General features: G+C 37.0%; 1 protein-coding gene and 1 pseudogene across 3 annotated transcripts in view; both read right to left on the bottom strand.

Moving 5' to 3' along the window:
- Positions 1-18,726, bottom strand: part of LOC309961460 (recombining binding protein suppressor of hairless) — a 112,063-nt gene that overhangs the window by 22,719 nt on the left and 70,618 nt on the right. For both annotated transcript variants that reach the window (XM_082838741.1, XM_082838742.1), the window contains exon 3: positions 3,110-3,205. In XM_082838741.1, coding sequence (XP_082694867.1) covers positions 3,110-3,205 — 96 coding nt within the window. The remainder of the gene's footprint in view (positions 1-3,109; positions 3,206-18,726) is intronic.
- On the bottom strand, positions 10,917-11,788 carry LOC309960717 (large ribosomal subunit protein uL6-like; annotated as a pseudogene). Its single transcript has 2 exons — positions 11,751-11,788; positions 10,917-11,397 (listed from the first exon to the last, which is right to left on the bottom strand). The product of its transcript is annotated as a large ribosomal subunit protein uL6-like (transcript).

Genomic DNA, 18,726 nt, shown 5'->3' with positions numbered 1-18,726 from the left:
GATTTCATTCATTTCCTAGTTCAACAGTCAGCCTTTATTTTCAGAGAGTGATTCAACAAGTTTTTCCTCATATCCTGAGATGAGGTCTGGAAAATACCTTACAGATTCAAAGAAATCTTTTTATTTAGCCCAATATATAAGATTAGACAAAATCCAAACACATCATTTACATTTTTTTATTTTGGCAGAATCATTACCCTTTGATGATTATTCATACTTCCCCTAACACAAAGTTGAAGAAATGTTAATATATCTACTGGCATTTCCATATCTTTAATAGAAATTTGCTTCTAGACAAAATAATTTTTTCTTTAAGTTTATTTTTCAATTTGAAAAGACCTTCTTCGATTAAAAAGTAAAACTAGCCACTAACATACTAAGTGGGATACCAAATATGTTATGCAAATAAATACTCATCATTAGGCACAAAAGTGAATCCTGAGAATGATTTAAGATTTTAGGATAAAACTTCCTACCCCAATATTTCTAGCATCATTCACTGGAGTTATTTTGTAAGCCAAGATGACTGTGGTCATGTCCCCAGGTTACCTCATGCCTAATACAAGAAAGAAAGCAGATCTTCCTCTTTCCGCTGCACTCCACTAAGGAGTAAGGGAAAAGAACTCTTCCAGTAAGAAGCCCTGCCAGTTATCCAGGAGGCTGACCTGTGTTAGCAGCCCCTGACGACTAATGCCTTTTTAAAATCAAGTAATTTTAATAGGTTTTTACCTTTACTGTGAAACTAGTGTATGTCTCTTCTGGAAATTTTAATAATACAATAAACATAGAAAGTAGTTACTCTGGCTTTTTCATCTTTTTTTTTTTTCATTCTTTGGAGTCAGAAGCTTAGATTCTTTGAGCTTTCCTCTGACTGGGGTTTTAGACCCACCAGGCTATACCCCAAATAATAGAAAGAAATTGAAAATAAGGGCAACCATAATAACAGTTAACCATTAAATCACCTATTTTAACTTGATAAACCACTATAGCTTTGTATTTTTAACAGTGACTAACAAACAGGAACCTTATCTGGACTAATCTTTTGAGTAGCTCTTCCCCTTCTGTTATCTGCACTGGGCCTCAGTTATCCACCGAAGTATTTAAATGACTTAGTGACTTTTAAAATTCCCATCCAAGATGCTTTTGCACAGTACCTGGAACCTTACAGGTTGTGAGAAATAAAGAATAAATCAGTTAATAAATGAATCCAATTGTATTAAACTGAGCAACACTGCCCAGGTTGGCAGCTTATACAATGAACATATGTTTTCCTATCTTCATTAGATCCAGCCCAATCTCACTCTGCTAATGGTAAAAAGAGAATCCCAGACAAAGTGAAGTTTAAAAAGTTTGTGTTTTGTAGACGTCTTTAGGTTCTTCAGGTACCTTTTCCATCTTCAAGCCTTGCTGTAGATAATTAACACTCAAACATAAAATGCAAGGCTATGAAAATTAGGGAAATGAAAAAAATATGAAATTTGGAATTACAGACCCAGGGGTTCTAATCCTGGTTTTTATCAACTCCTAACTAAAGTGAATCTGGGCATATTTAAAGTCTCTGATCTTTAGTCTCCTCACTCACAGAATGGGGATTAAAGCTTGCCTACTTTACAAGATTATTCTGAGGATTAAAATTTAAAGACATTTGTAAGGCACTTCCAGAACAATGTCTAGCTCGTGACTGGTTAAAGGGGTTCCTTCTTCAGATTCACTATGAAATACAAGGCTGACCATTTAGACCCATCTCAAGTAATGAGGGTATTGACTTATGCTGTTTTGCTTGGTTGGGGGGAAGGAGACAATCTCCTATATACACGTGATTTCATTATTGGCGGGGGGGAGGGGGGGAAGAGCAGACAGAACACCTGAATTTCCAGTACCAACTTCATAAAAAGGGGTCACTATCTCGATTTGGTTTCTTTGTCCCAAACTGCAGGCACCAACTTCTTCACATATTTAACTCTAAATCAGATGATTTAAGTTCCATTAGTAAAGTAATCAGAAATTTAGTAAACTTGAATAACTAAAAAAGAACACTTGGCAGTATGAGTCCTAAATGCTGTTTTCAGCTGTTCATCCTCTTTGAGGATAACATTATCAACGAAACAGTTTCACCTTTTTTTCAGCTGAGATTTAGAGGACTTTGAGAAAGAGACGATTTAAAATTCTTCCAGCCTGTAAATTAATATACTACCTTTCCCTTCTCTTATGCATATGCTAAGATCTCCTTTATCTCACAAATTCTAAGATTCCACTCATTCCTTTCAATCCAACACCCAAACCTGAGTTTTCATTCCTTCTCCCAATTCAGTTTTGGTGCCTTTCTAGCCAATCCAAAAAAATCTTTCATCTTCCCCCATAAGCAGCCTTTGTCTACAAAATGCTTAACACAAAAATGCTGTCTGAAAGACAAAGGCTTGAGAAACTATTAACAAGAAAATTCCAGGAACCAAGTGAAAAAACAAATAACAAAAATCCACAATTATATACCAAAAATGCTGAAATTTTAAAAATACTAAGACAAACACTAAATATTAAAATCCCTATTATAATTTAATTTTGGCTAATCTGATTTATAGGTCATTTCTGTAGTGCCACATTCATGTGGTATGAGTACCAGCTCAGCTTTGCTGGGTTTTTTAACCTGAATAGGCACAGGGTCAGGGTGGAGAGGGCTGGGAGTACTTTTCTTCACAATCACTGCATAATTCAACTTGGGGGTTTGTTTAAGCCTTTTTCTTTTTAAAATGGTACTTTTGGGGTCACATTTCTTTATAAAACTACATTTTCCACCGAAAGGAAAGCTACTTTTTGAATGAGCTAATGTATCACAGAAATACTTAGAGAACACCATGCAGCCCCAAATAAAAACTATGGATTATTTCATTTTGTGAAATCACGGATTTAACCAGAGGATCTTTACTAAATAAGCCACAATTTACTTTGTTTCTCCCTCTTCAATAGAGACAAATCCCCCATTTTTCATTTTGTACTTGCAAATTAACCCAATAGAAACCATCCTCTTACTTGTATATTAATACATCACTTGCAAATTCATGATAGCCATTATTAGCCATTAATTAACTATCTACCAGAAAAACAATCTTACCTTTTTTCATTTCCATATGACTTCTGTGCAACTTTTGCATGAAGAATAAGTACTGTTTGATCCCCTCGCTCTTTTAAATAATTTCGCATAGCTTCCCTAAAATAAAATATAAATATCACCATTACAGGGGTAAGATTTAGAGTATTACTATGCTCTATAATGAGAATACTTAAGAATATGTTTCAAACAAGCAACTCCAAAAATGAAAACAATAAAGCAAAACAAACCCATGGACTAAATTTAAAGAATATTATACAATGGGGAAATATATACTGCTCATCTTCAACTCTATTCTTTGTTCTTTGAAAGAAGCTGTCCCTCGCTCTTGGAATTTATGATATAACTCAATTAAACCACAATTACAACTTAGAGAATAACTAGAATCACTGTGTACACTGCTAATTAGGCTTTAAACCCTTTATAAAATTAATGCATGCAATACTTTTGTATTTAATAATCTGATTCACTACCACCACTAGCCCCTCTCCTCCAGCTATTAGAATGAGTATTTTTTACTGAATACAAAGCCATAAGAAATCCTTAGGTCATACAAATTTATTATTACATGTTCTTAAAGTAACAACCCTACGAAAGGACTAAGAAAGGGCTACCATTTATATACAGATACATAATTACTCTCAAGGATGTTACTAAACACATAAAGTTAATAAAAGCTAATGCAAATTAGTGAAAATTAAATTTTGGAAAAAATACAATGTTAATTATTTCAAGCACAAAATACTCCAACTATCTATTTACTATGCAAGTGTATAAAAAATTCAATGTCTTAAAAATATTCACCCAATTATTTTGCTAAGCAATATAATAGAGTATGAAGAACACAAGGTCTACACAGATCAAACTTTACATTTCTGAATCAGTAGAATCCCAGTTCTTGAGATGTTTAACACATTACAAAATAAAGCAAAAGTGCTTCAAAGGCAATCATCAAGAAACTTTTAATAAAGTGAATGCTATTTTTATTTATAAGTAAAAGACAAATGTATAGGGGATAGCTACAGAATAGTAGTAAGTTATTAAACGTGGGGAATTCTAGACTTCTGGCACTTTGAAACTAAGTGGCCTGGGGCAAATCTCTTAACCTCATCTAGCTTGAGTTTCTGTATCTGATAATAACAATAATGCTGACATAACACAGAGTGGTTGTGGGGATTAAATGAGATGACAGCGTTTATGTTTAGTGACTGAAAACCTTTTGGCTCAAAGCAGGAATGGTAACACTGGAATCCAACAGACTGCACATTATTCCTTACCACTGTAACAAAGCTCAAAGTCCAGTAAAGACAGCAAAAAATGTTTGGAAAACAAATTGTAATGAGATTCATGTTCCAAACAGAGGTATGACCAAAGAGCTCCAATAGGGAGTGCCTATGCAAAGGAGGGGAGGGGTGATAAAGGACTACTCCTAGGAAAATTTTCTTAGAAGAGCTAACTTCTGAAGGAAAAGGAATAGTCACAGTAAGTGGGAGGAAGAAAGAGTAAGGCATTCCAGGGCCAGGCAGAGAAGTATGGACGAGCAGGAATGACCCTGCAAATTTGGGTACAGCAAGAGATTCAGGCTGAGGAGTAAACCAGCCACAAAAAACAATAGTAGCTAAGATTTCTGGAGTGTTTACTATGTGCCAGGCCCTGAATAAATGCATTATTTCACTTAATCCTCATAATCCAAAAGGTAAGTATTGTTAATACCATGGTGAATGTCTTGCAATTAATAAATGGTAGTCAGGAAACTGAAACAAATTCTCTAAAATTCTAAAGTGAGCCATGGCAGTGAATAAAATTGAGAAGTTGGGTACAGTCAAATTGTGAAAAGCCTATCAAATCCCTTGAAAATCTGACATTTGTAAACTTAAATACTAAGTATAAAAGTTTAAGCTAATTCAAATATCACCCTATGATAAGATGGTGATAAAAGTGGTAGCAGGTAATAAAAATTTTAAGACACCTAGAAAAAACTTAAAATAAAAAAATCCATCTCTTTGAGAGTTAGGAAAAGATCATCATTTAATTTTATCTCCACTCCATTATAGAAAAACACCATGCTGTGGAAAGTGGATTTTCAATCTACACAAAAGGCAATGCAAGATCTTGAGGTTTCTTTTAAACATACAGTTAATTTTCCTTTATAGTTAATTCTAGTGGTGAAATAGAGAAGGGGTTTTAGAAATCATAGAGAAAAGACAAACTTGAAAAAAGGCTGACACACCAAGAAAGAGGTAATAGAAGACAGTACAGGAGAAGACAGGTTTTAAGTCTTTTGTTTCAGGAGAAGCAAGTGTTAATAGGTTCTACTGGACAAATGTCAACTCTGAAGTGCCCCAGAACTCCAAGCTGGAAGTATTTAATAGGTTGTTGGAAACAACCATCTGTAGTTCCAGAGAGGGATCTGGACTGGAAAAGTAGGGTTCATTGGTATACACAGTTCATAAATAAAGCCATGGTAGTCAATGAAGTCTCCCAGAAAGAAAACACAGTGATAGGAGAGTCAAGAAGAAAATGTATAAAAGGAAATGAAGAACCGGTAGGGGTAGAACTGAAACTGTCTATTAGATGCTATGGAAGGAGACAACCTCAAAAGAGGGGAACAATCAAAAGGTAAGATGCTGGAGAGGTGAAGGTCACTTTAATTTTAGCAAGAAGTCTAACAGCCACCAGCTAAAGCCTCACAAGTTATTTGTAAAATGAGAGGCCACTGTGATGCCTAACAAGTAAGAAAAGAGCCATAGGTACGATCTGGAAATACCCTCTAGGGAATGGAGAAAGAAGCTGACTATGTACAATGATTGAAAATTGGTATTGAAGGACTGGCTAATGTTGAAATCCATAAATGATAGTGTCAAGTCCCACTAACATTCCAAGGGAATAGAGACAGCACATTCTCAAACCTGCTGGGTACTGGACAAGAGGTGCAGCGTGGAGAGGATAACGATTAATAAGGGATTTGAGGTGTTAATAAGTCACGTGACTGACCATAGCATTCAAGGTAGATAAGAAAACAAAAGCTAAGCTAGGAGAAGGTCAATATCTTGACAAAACTGGCACAGAAGCCCAGTCACTGGCATAAAAAGTGAAACGCTGCTATATACTTGAAAAAAAAATTTTTAAGAAACCATTTTAAATATATTTCCCCACGCTGAATTCTATTTGCATTTACAGTCTCTGTTTTATCATTTAGCAATTACTTGATATGTTGGTCATATTTCATGTCTTTTTTCCTTGTCTTCCCAAAGAGTATGCAGAGCCTTTAAGACACACTATTAGGTACATTTTAGAAATGGAGGAGGGGTTAAGTAACTTTCCCAAGATGATACTGAAGTCCCAGGATTCAAATTTAGGCAGTCTGGCTTTGGAGGACAAAATTAATACTATCAGATACTTTTGCACTGGTATTATGAGCACAGCTTTGGTATGAAACAAACAGGGAGAAGTCTGACTCTTGACGCCTGTCAATTACTAAGCCTGAGTTTTCTCACCTGTTTTTTTTTTTTTTAAAAAAAGACAGTAATAGCTCATATTGTGAAAAATATTTTAAATTAAGTACCCCCACAAACTGACAAATATCCAGTGTCAGTAAACTCTACCTATTATTTTCTGAGAACAATGGCAGGAGGGAGGGGAAGATGGAGGTCGGAAGACTTACACTGAAGTTTAAGGGCAAACTTGAAAATGACCTGGAGGTAAATCATGAGGTATCTCACCTGACTTGCAAGGCACAAGTTTTTGCAAGCATAATAGGTAAGCTGCACTTTTATACATCTTCCCATTAAAGATTTATTGAGAACCTATTACATCCCAGGCACTGGTTATCGTGCTAGCTGAACTGTTCACAATAATGATTACGACAAAAGATTACAGATCTCAAGATATTTATGATGAATGCAAGATGACAGCTCTAGTTTTCCTTGTCTTTTCCCTTCATATTTATAATACAAATTCTTGAAAAAAGCAATTAGAACCTTAAGTAACCATTAATAATAGTTGTCCTGTAGTAGTAATTTGCCAAATAGCTTCTTTCAACAAGAAAAAATTTTCCTTTGTTAATAGAATATCAAACATTAAAATTATGTTATCTGGCAGTTAAAGGTTGACAGTTTTGTTGTGCACCTTAAGGAGCCGTTAAAAAAGATATAGGCAATATACTCAAAAGAAACACAATTAAAAAGTAAAGACCATGGAATGACAGCCCATGTGCTCTTCATTTAGTCTAGGGTTTGGTTAATTGAATAGGGTTTCAATTTCAGCAGTGTTGACATCCTGGGCTAAACAATTCTTTGTTGTGAAGGAGCTGTGCTGTGCATTGGAAGGTGTTTAGCAACATCTCTAACTTCTACCCATTAGAAACCAATAGCACCTTTCCTACAGTTGTGACAACCAAAAATGTCTCCAGATATTGCCAAACGTCAGAGGGGTAAAGGGGGAGGTCACCTGGGTTGAAAACCAGTGGATTAAAGAAAACCAAAAATGTTCCAACAATAAGTTGAGAAAATCACTCAGTCTTTTTAAGAAAGAATGAGGGAAATTTTGTCATTTGAAAACATAATATAGGTGCTGTAAAAACGTTACCAGTAGAATTACTACTTTGTATTACTGAATTGTTAAAAAACAGTAACAACAAAGCTAAAACTCATAATTTGTTGTAACAGTTACTATCTAACAAGTTTTGAAGCTTATGTATTCTTTGTTATTTCATTTAATAATTCCTTATAAAATATTCATTCTGAATGAAAGCCAATTAACAATTATTTGAAGAACACCATGGAGCAACTATTTTTGAAAGAGTTTACTCACTTAAAACACATTAGCTTAAACGTTTAGAAAATCAGAAAATTTTACCAGTATTTTTACTCACATGAAAGCATGGCAAATGCCATTCTAGTTTGACATGTTTAAACTATCACCATCTTCGTCAAACTTCTGGCTCTTTTTTCCTTTATAAACGTCTTTTTTTTTTTTTTAATATCGCAAACAAAATTCACAAAAAAGAACATCCTTAACAGTGTTAACCCCTATTCTTCTGAAAATAGAACCCTTACTTCCTCACCACATTCATGTACGCCGCCATGATTAGGCCAAGGGGCACATAAGTGATTTAAACCAGATGTACATGTGCGTGCACACGTTGGGGGCTGGGGGGAAAGCATTTGAGCTGGGAGCTAAACATAGCCAGTCCCAACTACTCAAGGAATGAAGTGGCCCACAAACTTGGAAAGTCCAGACAGCCATCCTTACAGATAGGATCAGTCCCTGTATTACTCAAATTGGAATTTTGTCACTTGTAAAATCCAAATAATAAAGGTTCCAATGTGAACTGTCTTCTGGTAAAGAAACCTAGTTTTGTTGTATCAAGTGTGCCCAAAGTAATTCCATACACACACCTCTGTACCTGCAAACATTTTAGAGAGCTGTAGTGTATACTTTGAGTAGTATTCAGTATAGTGAATACTACTACAGGCCACAGGTCAGCAAACCACACTAGCAGCCTGTTTTTGTACTCTCTAGGAGCTAAGAATGCCTTTTACATTTTTAAAGGGTTGTAAAAAAGAACAGAAGTCTATGCAACAGAGATAGTATGCAGACCTCAAAGCCTAAAATATGTACTACTTGGCTCTTTACAGAAAACATTTGCTGACCCCTTCATAAGCAATAAAAAATAAAATGATTTTAAAAGAAAAGTTGCAAAACTGGAATTTCCCTGGTGGTGCAGTGGTGAAGAATCCGCCTGCCAATGCATGGGACACAGGTTTGATCCCTGGTCCAGGAAGATCCCACATGCTGCAGGGCAATTAAGCCCGTGTGCCACAGCTACTGAGCCTGCGAGCCACAACTCCTGAAGCCCATGCACCTAGAGCCCATGCTCCACAACAAAGAGAAGCACCGCAATGAGAAGCCCACGCACCGCAACGAAGAGTAACCCCCGCTCGCCGCAACTACAGAAAGCCCACACACAGCAACAAAGACACCAAACAGCCAAACATAAATAAATTTATTTTAAAAAATTTTGTTTAACTGTGTCAGAAAAACTGTGCTTTTAGAACACTGTCTAAAAGATCATCCTCTAAATAACAACACACTTTTTCACTGTTGTTTAAGTTGGAAGATGGGGGTTAGGATAGAATAGGGTAGGTTTAAGAGATTTTTTTTAAGGGAAAGAAACCCTCTCTGAATTGAAGTGTCCAACCTCCATACACCCCAACGAAAAGCGATATAAAATTCCTTATTTATTCATTCATTCATTCATTTATGGCTGTGTTGGGTCTTTGTTGCTGTGCACGGGCTTTGTCTAGTTGTGGACAGTGGGGGCCACTCTCCACTGTGGTGTGCGGGCCTCTCATCATGGTGGCCTCTCCCGTCGCAGAGCACAGGCTCTAGGCGTCCAGGCTTCAGGAGTTGTGGCTCGCAGGCTCTGGGGCACAGGCTCAGCAGTTGTGGCGCACGGGCTTAGCTGTTTCGCAGCATGTGGGATCTTCTCGGACCAGGGCTCGAACCCGTGTCCCCTGCCCTGGCAGGCGGATTCTTAACCACCGTGCCACCAGGGAAGCCCTAAATTATTTTTGATCAAATACAAGACCCTAAAATTTTCCTAAAACGGAAAACTCTTTAAAGGAGAAATGAGAAAATATGGTGAAAAAGAGCCGATGGGACCTAAACTTGCTATACTGTCAGAAGGGAAAATGTCCTGACTTTTGAAATTAAGGTTAAATTTTTATCACAGAATTGGGAATTGATTTTACATTCCAATTTTCTGTTTTATTCCAACTGTTTTACTAAATTGCTTTATACTAGCTTTGATAATAAAGAGTAAAAAATCTAAGTTTGCCCTCTTTAAGAGCTTTAAACAGAAATAAAGCTTACCTAAATTCTCCCCTAGAAGACACACTAATTTCTTTTAAGGTATTTTTAAAGGGTAAAATGCTACTAACATTTTTTACAGCTTTACTGAGGTTTAATTGAAATACAGAAAAATGCATTTATTTTCAAGTGTACAATTTGCTAGGTTTTGGCATATGTATACACCATCAGCACAATCCAGAAAGACAGTCATCATTCCCAGTTTCTGTCTCTCCCCAACCCCAAGAAACCACTGATCTACTGTTATTATAGATTAGTTTGCATTTTCTACAATTTTATATAAAATTGTACTTTCTCCTGACTTCTTTAGAAAATTGGACATAATTATCCTAAGATTCCTCTATGTTGTTGCATGTATCAATAGTTCATTCCTTTTCATTGCTAAATAGAAAGCCATTGGAGAATATACCACGATTTGTTGGTCCATTCACATGTTGGTGGGTATTTGAGTTATACCTATATGGCTATTATAACTAACACTTCCACAAACATCTGTATTCAGGTCTTTGTATTAATACGTTTCCATTCTTCGTAACTGAATATGTAAGAATGAAATGGCTAGGCCATATGGTAGGGGAGTTTTAACTTCTTAAGTACCATTTTATTGCGCTTCACTTTATTGCACTTCACAGATATTGTCTTTTTTTTTTTTTTTTTAACAAATTGGAGGTCTGTGGCAACCCTGCATCAAGCAAGTCTTTCAGCACCATTTTCCCAACAGCATTATTTTTTAATTAAGGTAAGTACTTTTTTCCCCCAGACATAATGCTATTACATTATAGCGTAAACATAACTTTTACATGCAACAGAAAACAAAAAAATTTGTGACTTTTTCCCCCCAAATCAAAAGAGCTTTTATTGCATCTTTAAAATATCACAAGTGAGTCCAAAGAATCATCTGGCATCTTGCTGTTTCTGTAGCCAGACCACTCAAATATTATTCATCAGCCTGCTGAACTGTTTCTTTTTTCAGAAACATAGATACCATCCAAAAATTTTCTGATATCCTTGTTTTTAACTGTTGGGGCTTGCTGAATCAAAGCAGCTAAATTTGACACAAGTTCAATGTCGTTTCCTTCAAGAATCAACTCATCTTTCTGGACCTGATACTGAACAAGCAACGCCTGGCCTCATCCAAACCCTGAGGATGTATTTTTCACCCCCAAAATTTTGGATTTCAACAAGAGAACCATTCTCCTGAATATCAACATTGATGGGGAACTGAGCATATACAGACCTCATAACAGAAGTCCAGTGTAACACCCTTGATCATGTTCTGTATACAACTACAGACAGTGCAAACAGTCGCCAGTTCCCTTCTATTTCCCCACCATTTGTGAAGCCAGAGTGTCTTCTTTTTCTTTCCAAGGAGACTGAGTTCTACATTGATGTGACTGAAGTCCCTCCACAGGGTGCCTCTAGAAAATTTGTGTGTCTTGCCTGTTTTCGTCTAAAAGCTGTATAATTTGACATTTTACATTTAGGTCTATTTTGATCTAATTTTTGTATATGGTTCCAGGTATGAATCATAGTTATTTTATGTTATGTAAGTGGTGGGTGCATATGGTTATCCAACTGTTCCAGAATCCTTTGTTAAAAACCCTTTAGCTGACTAAACTGCCTTTGTACCTTGACTGAAAAACTTATATCAAGAACAATTTCTGGCCACTATTCTGTCGCAATGATCTACTTGCTATCTTTAAACCAATACCATCCTTTATTACTGTAGCTATCTAACAAGCTTTGAAATCAGGTAGTGTTAAGTTCTTACTGCCCTTTTTCAAGGTTGTTCTGGCTAGTATAAGACATTCGCATTTGCATCATAAATTTCAAAAACAGCTTGTCAACTGCTATAAAAAAACCCATTGGGATTTTGATTGGGATTATGTTGAATCCATAGATGAATTTGGGAAGAACTGACACTATTGAGTCTTCTGCTCAAAGAACATTTATTTAGGACTTTTCAGCAATGTTTTGTAGTTTTCAGTACATAGTTTTTGCACATCATGTGTCAGATATTTTCCCCTAAGAATCACATATTTTTTGATGCTACTGTTTTTTAAATATCAATTTCCCACTGTTCATTACTAGTATAAAAAACGCAATTCATTTTTGTATGCTTTATACGTTGACTGTGTAGCCTACCACCTTGTTAAACTCACCTATTAGTTCTAATAACTTTTTTTTTTTTTTGGAAGATTCCATAGAGATAATACTGATGTCTACAAATAAAGTCAGTTTTACTTCTTTCCAATTTAGATGCCTTCCTTTTTCTGGCCTTACCCGTACTAATTAGAACCTCAAGTACAATGTTAAATGGAAGTGGTTAAAAGTGGACACCCCTGCATTGTTCCTGATCTTGAGGGAAAACATTCAGTCTTTCACAAGTATGGTGTTAAATGTAGTTTGTTTATAGGTAACCTTTATCATAATGAGGAAATTCCCTTCTATTCCTAGATTGATGAAAATTATGACGAAGAATGAAATGTCAAAAGCTTTTTCTAAATCCCTGAGTTGACCAAATGATTTTCCTTTTTTGTTAATGTATTAAAATGACATTGATTGATTTCCATTTCTGAGATAAATCTCATTAGATCACGATGTATCATGCTTTTAATATATTGTTGGGGGACTTCCCTGGTGGTGCAGTGGTTAAGAATCCACCTGCCAATGCAGGGGACACGGGTTCGAGCCCTGGTCCAGGAAGATCCCACATGCCATGGAGCAATTAAGCCCATGCGCCACAACTACTGAACCTGTGCTCTAGAGACCGTGAGCCACAACTACTGAAGCCCACACGCCTAGAGCCCCTGCTCCACAACAAGAGAAGCCACCGCAATGAGAAGTCCATGCACCACAACGAAGAGTAGCCCCCGCTCGCCGAAATTAGGGAAATCCTGCGCACAGCAATGAAGACCCAATGCAGCCAAAAATAAAAATAAAATTTAAAAAAGAAATAAACAGATCAAAAAAAAATACTGTTGGATTCATTTTGAAAAACTGTTAAAACATTTTACATCTGTGCTCATAAGGAATATAAGTCCACAATTTTATTTTATTTTAATGTCTTTGTCTGCTTTTAGTAACAGGGCATCACTGTCCTAACGGAATGAACTGGGAAATGTCCTGCTTTCCAGTTTTCTGGAGGAGTATGTATAGAACTGGCATGATGTATTTCTTAAATGTCTGGTAGAATTCAATAGCAAAATCATCTAAGCCTGGAACTTTCTATGTGGAAGGTTTAGAATTACAAGTTCAATTTCTTTAGATATAAGGTTATTCAGGTTATCTATCTGTTTCTTCCTGAGTAAGCTTTGGTAGCTTGCCTGTTTCAAGGAATTTGTGTATCTCTTCAAAAGTTGTTGAATTTATCGGCAGAAAGTTATTTCTAGTATTTGCTTGTTATCCTTTAAATATCTGTAGAATCTATAGTGATATTACCTTTCTCATTCTTGATGCTAGTAATTTATACAGAAACAGATTTCTATTTGATATGATTATCCTTCTGCATGAAGGATTTCTTTAACATTTTTTGTAGCTCAGGCCTGTTTATGATTAATTCCTTTTCAGTTTCTTATGTCTAAAAATGTCTTTATTTTGCCTTTGCTAGGTATAGAATTCTAGGTTGCCATATTTTTCCCCCTTGAGTACTTTAAAGCTCTTGTTCCACTGTCTTCTCCCTAACAAGGTTTCAGATGAGAAACCTCTGTCATCCTTATCTATATCTTTTTTTCCTCTGTATATAATTTATCTTTTTTTCTCTGTTGCGTTTAACATTTTCTCTTTATCACTGACTTCAAGCAATTTGATGATGATGTGGTTTAAAAAAAATGATAGTTTTTGCACTTGGGATTCACTGAGTTTCTTGGAACTGTGGTTTTATAGTTTTCACCAAATTTAGAAAATTTTCAGCCATTATGTCTTCATATATTCTTTTAGTCATACCTTTCCCTTAAATGACTCCAATTACATATATATTGGTGTATGTGAAAATAAACCACAGCCCATTAATGATCTTTTTTTTTCCAGATATTTTCTCTGTGTGCTTCATTTTGGATAGTTTCTATTGGTATGCCTTCAAGTTTGCTAATCTCTTCTTCAACAGTGTATATCTGTGATTAATCCCACCAAGTGTATTTTTTCATTTAAATACTTTAGTTTTCATCTCTAGAATTTGCTTTTGATCTTCCCTTTTTTATCTTCCAGGTCCTCTATTTAAGTTGTTCAACCTCTCCTCTAGCTCAGGGATCTACAATTACAGCCTGCATGTCGAACACAATCCACCACCTATTTTAGAAATAAAGTTATACTCCAGTATACAGAAATGTCCATTGGTTTACACATTGTCTGAGGCTGCTTTTGTGCTACAACAGAGTTAAGTAGTTACAACAGAGGCTGTTTGGGTCACAAAAATACCTACCATTTTACCCTTTAACAAAAATTTTATACACTCCTGGTCTTAGCTTCTTTTTTTTTTAAACATCTTTATTGGAATATAATTGTTTTACAATGGTGTGTTAGTTTCTGCTTTATAACAAAGTGAATCAGCTATACATATACATATATCCCCATATCCCCTCCCTCTTGCGTCTCCCTCCCACCCTCCCTACCCCACCCCTCTAAGTGGACACAAAGCACCGAGCTGATCTCCCTGTGCTATGCATCTGCTTCCCACTATTTATTTTACATTTGGTAGTGTATATATGTCAATGTCACTCTCTCACTTTGTCCCAGCTTACCCTTCCCCCTCCCCATGTCCTCAAGTCCATTCTCTATGTCTGTGTCTTTATTCCTGTCCTGCCCCTAGGTTCTTCAGAACCACTTTTTTTTTTTCGATTCCATATATATGTGTTAGCATACTGTATTTGTTTTTCTCTCTCTGACTTACTTCACTCTACATGACAGTCTCTAGGTGATCTTAGCTTCTTAAACATAAAGAAGACAAATGTAATAACTGTTTTAATGTCTTTGTCTAATTTTATCATCCGTATCATTTCTGGGATGGTTTTGACTGATTTTTCTTATTATGAATTATATTTTCCCTACTTCTTTTTACAATTGGTTATTTTGATTAGATGTTAAGACACAATGAATTTCATCACCTTTTTGAGTGCTGCACATTTTTTATTCCTTTAAATATTCTTGAGCTTTGTTTTAGGACACAGTTACTTAGAAAATGTTTTATCCTTTCAACCTTGCTTTTAAGTTTTGTTAGGTGAAACCAGAGCAGCATTTAGTCTAGGCCTAATTTTGTACCACTACTGAAACAAAACCCTTCTGAGTACTCTTGTTGATGCGCTGTGAATTATGAGATTTTTTTCCACTTTGGCTATTGGGAACAGGCACAATTCATAGTATTGAGGGAGCTCTAGGAATTCTTTCCTCTAATTGTTTAGGTTGTTTTTCCTCCCAACCTTCGGTAGTCTCCTCACACAGGTGGTAATCAATACTCAGCTTAAGACTAGAGAGGACCCTCTGTAGATCTCTGGAACTCTGCATAGCTCTTTCCTCTCCAGTTCTCTGCCCTAAGAGTTCTGGCCACCTTAGCCTCCTTATAGTCCCAGCTCTACCTCCACAACTCATGGTGCTTACTAGGTTCCACCTGGATTCCCCTTCCCTACATCATGTACTGGAAACTTTCTCCAGGCACTAAGCTGAGGCAATTGTAGGGCTCACCTCATTTGTCTCCTGTCTCTCAAGGATCACTGTCCTTTCTTGCCTGCCATTCAATATCTTGAAAACCACTGTTTCATATATTTTGTCCAGGTTTTTAGTTGTTTTAGGCCGAAGAGTAATTCTAGTCCCTGTTACTCCATCTTGGCTAGAAGCAGAAGTCCTAAAAGCTACTAAAATTTTCCAAACAGGGAAAACTGCTTAAAGGGTAAATGGAAAATCATGATAAAGTAGATGGGACCTAACTATATTATTGTTTATATTTAAGGAAAGGAAAGGAAATTTTACATATGCAGGTAACTATTCATCAAAATATATTTTATCAGGGACTTCCCTGGTGATCCAATGGTAAAGAATCCACCTTCCATAGAGTCTGTCATACAGAGTGAAGTAAGTCAGAAAGAGAAAAACAAATACCGTATGCTAACACATATATATGGAATCTAAGGAAAAAAAAAACAAAGTTCATGAAGAACCTAGGGGCAAGACGGGAATAAAGACACAGACCTACTACAGAATGGACTTGAGGATATGGGGAGGGGGAAGGGTAAGCTGTGACAAAGTGAGAGAGTGGCATGGACATATATACACTACCAAACGTAAAACAGATAGCTAGTGGGAAGCAGCCGCATAGCACATGGAGATCAGCATAGCACAGGGAGATCAGCTCGGTGCTTTGTGATCACCTAGAGGGGTGGGATAGGGAGGGTGGGAGGGAGGGAGACGCAAGAGGGAAGAGATATGGGAACATATGTATATGTATAACTGATTCACTCTGTTATAAAGCAGAAATTAACACACCATTGTAAAGCAAAAAAAAAAAAAAAAAGAATCCACCTTCCAATGCAGGGGACATGGGTTCAATCCACATGCCGTGGGGCAACTAAGCCCACGTGCCACAACTACTGAGCTCACGCACCTCAACCAGAGAGCCTGCGTGCCACAAACTACAGAGCCCACGTGCTCTAGAACACGTGCGCCACAACTACAGAGCCCATGCGCCCTGGAGCCTGTGTGCCACAACTAGAAAAGAGAAGACCTGCACGCCACAACTAGAGAGAAGCCCGTGTGCCACAACAAAAGATCCCGCATGCCTCAACGAAGATCCTGCGTGCCACAACTAAGACCCGACACAGGGCTTCCCTGGTGGCGCAGTGGTTGAGAGTCCGCCTTCCGATGCAGAGGACACGGGTTTGTGCCCCGGTCCAGGAAGATCCCACATGCTGCGGAGCGGCTGGGTCCGTGAGCCATGGCCGGTGAGCCTGCGCGTCCGGAGTCTGTGCTCCGCAACGGGAGAGGCCACGACAGTGAGAGGCCCGCGTACCACAAGAAAAAAAAAAAAAAAGACCCGACACAGCCTAAATGAATGAATGAATGAATAAATATTTTATCGTTAGGAGTCACTTGAACCTATTGCTGCTGGTAATGAAATTAAAATATTTATCTATTAAATTTCAAAATGCCTATATATGTGAATTAAGCAATTCCAGTTAGAATTTCAAGATATATAAAAATAATTGAAAATACATTAACATGGACCTGTGAGATAAGTTATATTTTCCCAGCCCACTTGATCTGAAATACACCTTAAATTTTTTTTTTATTTTGAATTTCAGGCATACAGAAAAGTTACGAAAGCACAAACAATTCCTAGTCCCCATTTCCCCCAGACTCTCGAATGTTAATATTTTACCATATTTGTATATTATGGGTTTTTGTGGGGGTTTTTTGCGGTACGAGGGCCTCTCACCGTTGTGGCCTCTCCCGTTGCGGAGCACAGGCTCCGGACGCGCAGGCTCAGCGGCCATGGCTCACGGGCCCAGCCGCTCCGCGGCATGTGGTATCTTCCCGGACCGGGGCACGAACCCATGTCCCCTGCATCGGCAGGCGGACTCTCAACCACTGTGCCACCAGGGAAGCCCTATATATTATGTTTTTAAAACCATTTAAGAGCACATTATAGACATAAAGTCCCTTTTTCCCAAGCTACTTGTGTTTATTTCCTAAAAAGACAGTGTCTTATACAATCACAATGCAATTATCACTGGTAATAGATTTTATTCAGATGTCTCCAACTGTCCCTCTAATGTCCTTTATTGGGGGTGGGAGTATGGAGCAGTATTGAGAAACAGCTGTCCTCAGGCCAAATCAGAATAGCCTTCAGTTTGTTTGTTTTTTTAATTAATTTGAGCTGGAACACAGACACACCATTCATTTACATATTGTCTACGGCTGATTTGGGGATGCAAGAACAGAGCTGAAAAGTCAAAACAAACTCAGTGTGCCCCAAAAAGCCTAACACTTTTATTATCTGGCCTATTACAAAAAACGTTTGCCAACTCCAGCTTCAGAGCACAAGAAAAATTTATTCCTGCTCCAGGTTCAGTTGAATTTGTCATGTTTAACTTAGTTGTCATGTCTTTTTGGTCTCCTTTACTCTGGTACTCCTCAGTCTTAGTTTTTCGTGATTTTGAAAATTTTGAAGAGTAGATGCTGTTTATTTTATAGAAATGTCCTTCCATCTGTGTCTGTCTGATGCTTCCTTATGCTTAGATTTAGCTTATGCATTTTTGGCAAGAACCACTACAAAAGTGATAGTATGTCCTCAGGATGCATATGATACTTAGTTGTCCATTATTAGTGATGTTAATTTAGAACGCTTAATTAAGGTGGCATCTGCCAGGTTTCTTCACTGTCATGTTACTGCTTTTCACTTTATAATTAACCATACTTTGTGAAGATATGCTTAGACACTATAAAAACACTTTGTTTCTCATCAGACTTTAAACCAGTAGTTTAAGAATTCACTGATGATGTTGGCCTGAAACGATTATCACCGTAACGGTTGCCAAAATGTGCTTTCCTAGTTCCATGATTCCTTCTACACTTATTAGGTGGAATTCTTCTGTGAAGAAAAGCTATCTCCTCTCCCCCATTTATCGAATTATTTATTTAACTCAGTGTAGACTCTAAACTGTCCTTCTATTTTATGGGTTTTAATCTATTACTATCATTATTTATTTTGATGACCAAAGTGTCCATGATTTGGCTAAAAGAAGCCTCTTCAAACTGGC

The sequence above is a fragment of the Leucopleurus acutus genome (genome assembly GCF_964270905.1).
Source record: "Leucopleurus acutus genome assembly, chromosome: 4".
Classification (NCBI taxonomy): domain Eukaryota; kingdom Metazoa; phylum Chordata; class Mammalia; order Artiodactyla; family Delphinidae; genus Leucopleurus; species Leucopleurus acutus.
Note: the sequence above shows the minus strand (reverse complement) of the source record. Positions and strands in the feature narration are given on the sequence as shown.